At 36.3% G+C, this 1,252-nt stretch overlaps 1 protein-coding gene across 1 annotated transcript in view; it reads right to left on the bottom strand.

Annotated features, from left to right (window-relative positions):
* Nucleotides 1–1,252, bottom strand: part of PUS10 (pseudouridylate synthase 10) — a 30,026-nt gene that overhangs the window by 17,654 nt on the left and 11,120 nt on the right. Inside the window, exon 5 of the mRNA XM_010194982.1 lies at nucleotides 781–892. Within this exon, the coding sequence (XP_010193284.1) occupies nucleotides 781–892 (112 nt within the window). The remainder of the gene's footprint in view (nucleotides 1–780; nucleotides 893–1,252) is intronic.

Below are 1,252 nucleotides of genomic sequence, written 5' to 3'. Positions count from 1 at the left end.
AGCAGGAATTTTACCCATGTTTGCAGGGATTTTACATTCAAGATGATGGTGTTTCTGAATTTGTCTGGCAACATCTGAATGTCATGTTCAGTCAATGCAATTCAGAAACATTCTAAGAATGTCAGTCAGAATCTGAAAGTTGAAAAACAGGGATTGAAAAAACATTTCTATTGCTTACTTACAGGTATTGCAGGTTCCAACATGCCTATCTCTAGCATTCATTAAAGTGAACAAGGACCAGTCCTTCCTCTTTCAGAGTATGTTTCAGAAATATACTTTATCCATAGAATTTAACATGCTAAAAACCTGAGCAACTTATCTCACAGAGCAGTAACAGTGCTGGCAGTAACAGGGTTGGTAGTAACATAGAGCAAAGAAGGAATGTGTGAGCATTCCTTAGCCTCTAGAAAGAGATCCTGGAAAATGAGAAAACTGAAGAAGTCTCATTGATAAAAGGAGTACAGTAGCCCAAGATCAAGAGATTTAGCAAAAGACTACAATGGTTTCAGAAAATGGAATGATCTATGTGTACCAAAATGAAATTGGACTCTTCAGTATTGAGACTTGGAGATCTCTGGTTAAAAGAACTTTCTCCCTGCTTCCCTCTACAGTGACTATAAGAACAGTGTAATTTGTTTATCTGTTAATGAGGGAAAATAAAAGTATATATTTTAATTCCCCCCCCATATATATATAAGTATATAAATATATACGTACACACACAAATACATATATTAAAAAATAAAAAAAACAAACAGAAAAAAGTTTTCTTATTTATGCGGCACCTTTCTTAGGAACACTCAACTCTTCTGACAACTGGGGATGAATAATCCACTTATAAGCTTCTTTCAGCTGAACAATATCATCCTTTGCCAAGGAAAGGTCCAGTTTTCTGAATCACATACACAAAGAAATAATAACTTGCACAGGAGTGTCAAAGATAGATATGTTACATAGAGTATTTCAAGACCAACTTAAGTAACTAGTCTCAGGTGAACGAGAAATGAACAAATAAAAAAAGGACGAAAGTACTAAGCATACGGACCATGGCATGAAGGAATGAAAGGCTGTTCCAAGACCTCCTATAATGATGCTGAATCTTTGCACTGAATTAACAAAGTGCTGAGGAAACATTAAGGCCAGACCAGGATTCGAGGTAAGATGCTTCCCAATAAACAGGTAAGTGTTTGGCAGGGAGTAGCTGAAGGTGTAGCTACTTGAGCTACAGTCAGCTCAAACCAGTAAGGACTAT

The sequence above is a fragment of the Mesitornis unicolor genome, unplaced genomic scaffold, assembly GCF_000695765.1.
Source record: "Mesitornis unicolor isolate BGI_N332 unplaced genomic scaffold, ASM69576v1 scaffold29151, whole genome shotgun sequence".
Taxonomy (NCBI): Eukaryota; Metazoa; Chordata; class Aves; order Mesitornithiformes; family Mesitornithidae; genus Mesitornis; species Mesitornis unicolor.
Note: the sequence above shows the minus strand (reverse complement) of the source record. Positions and strands in the feature narration are given on the sequence as shown.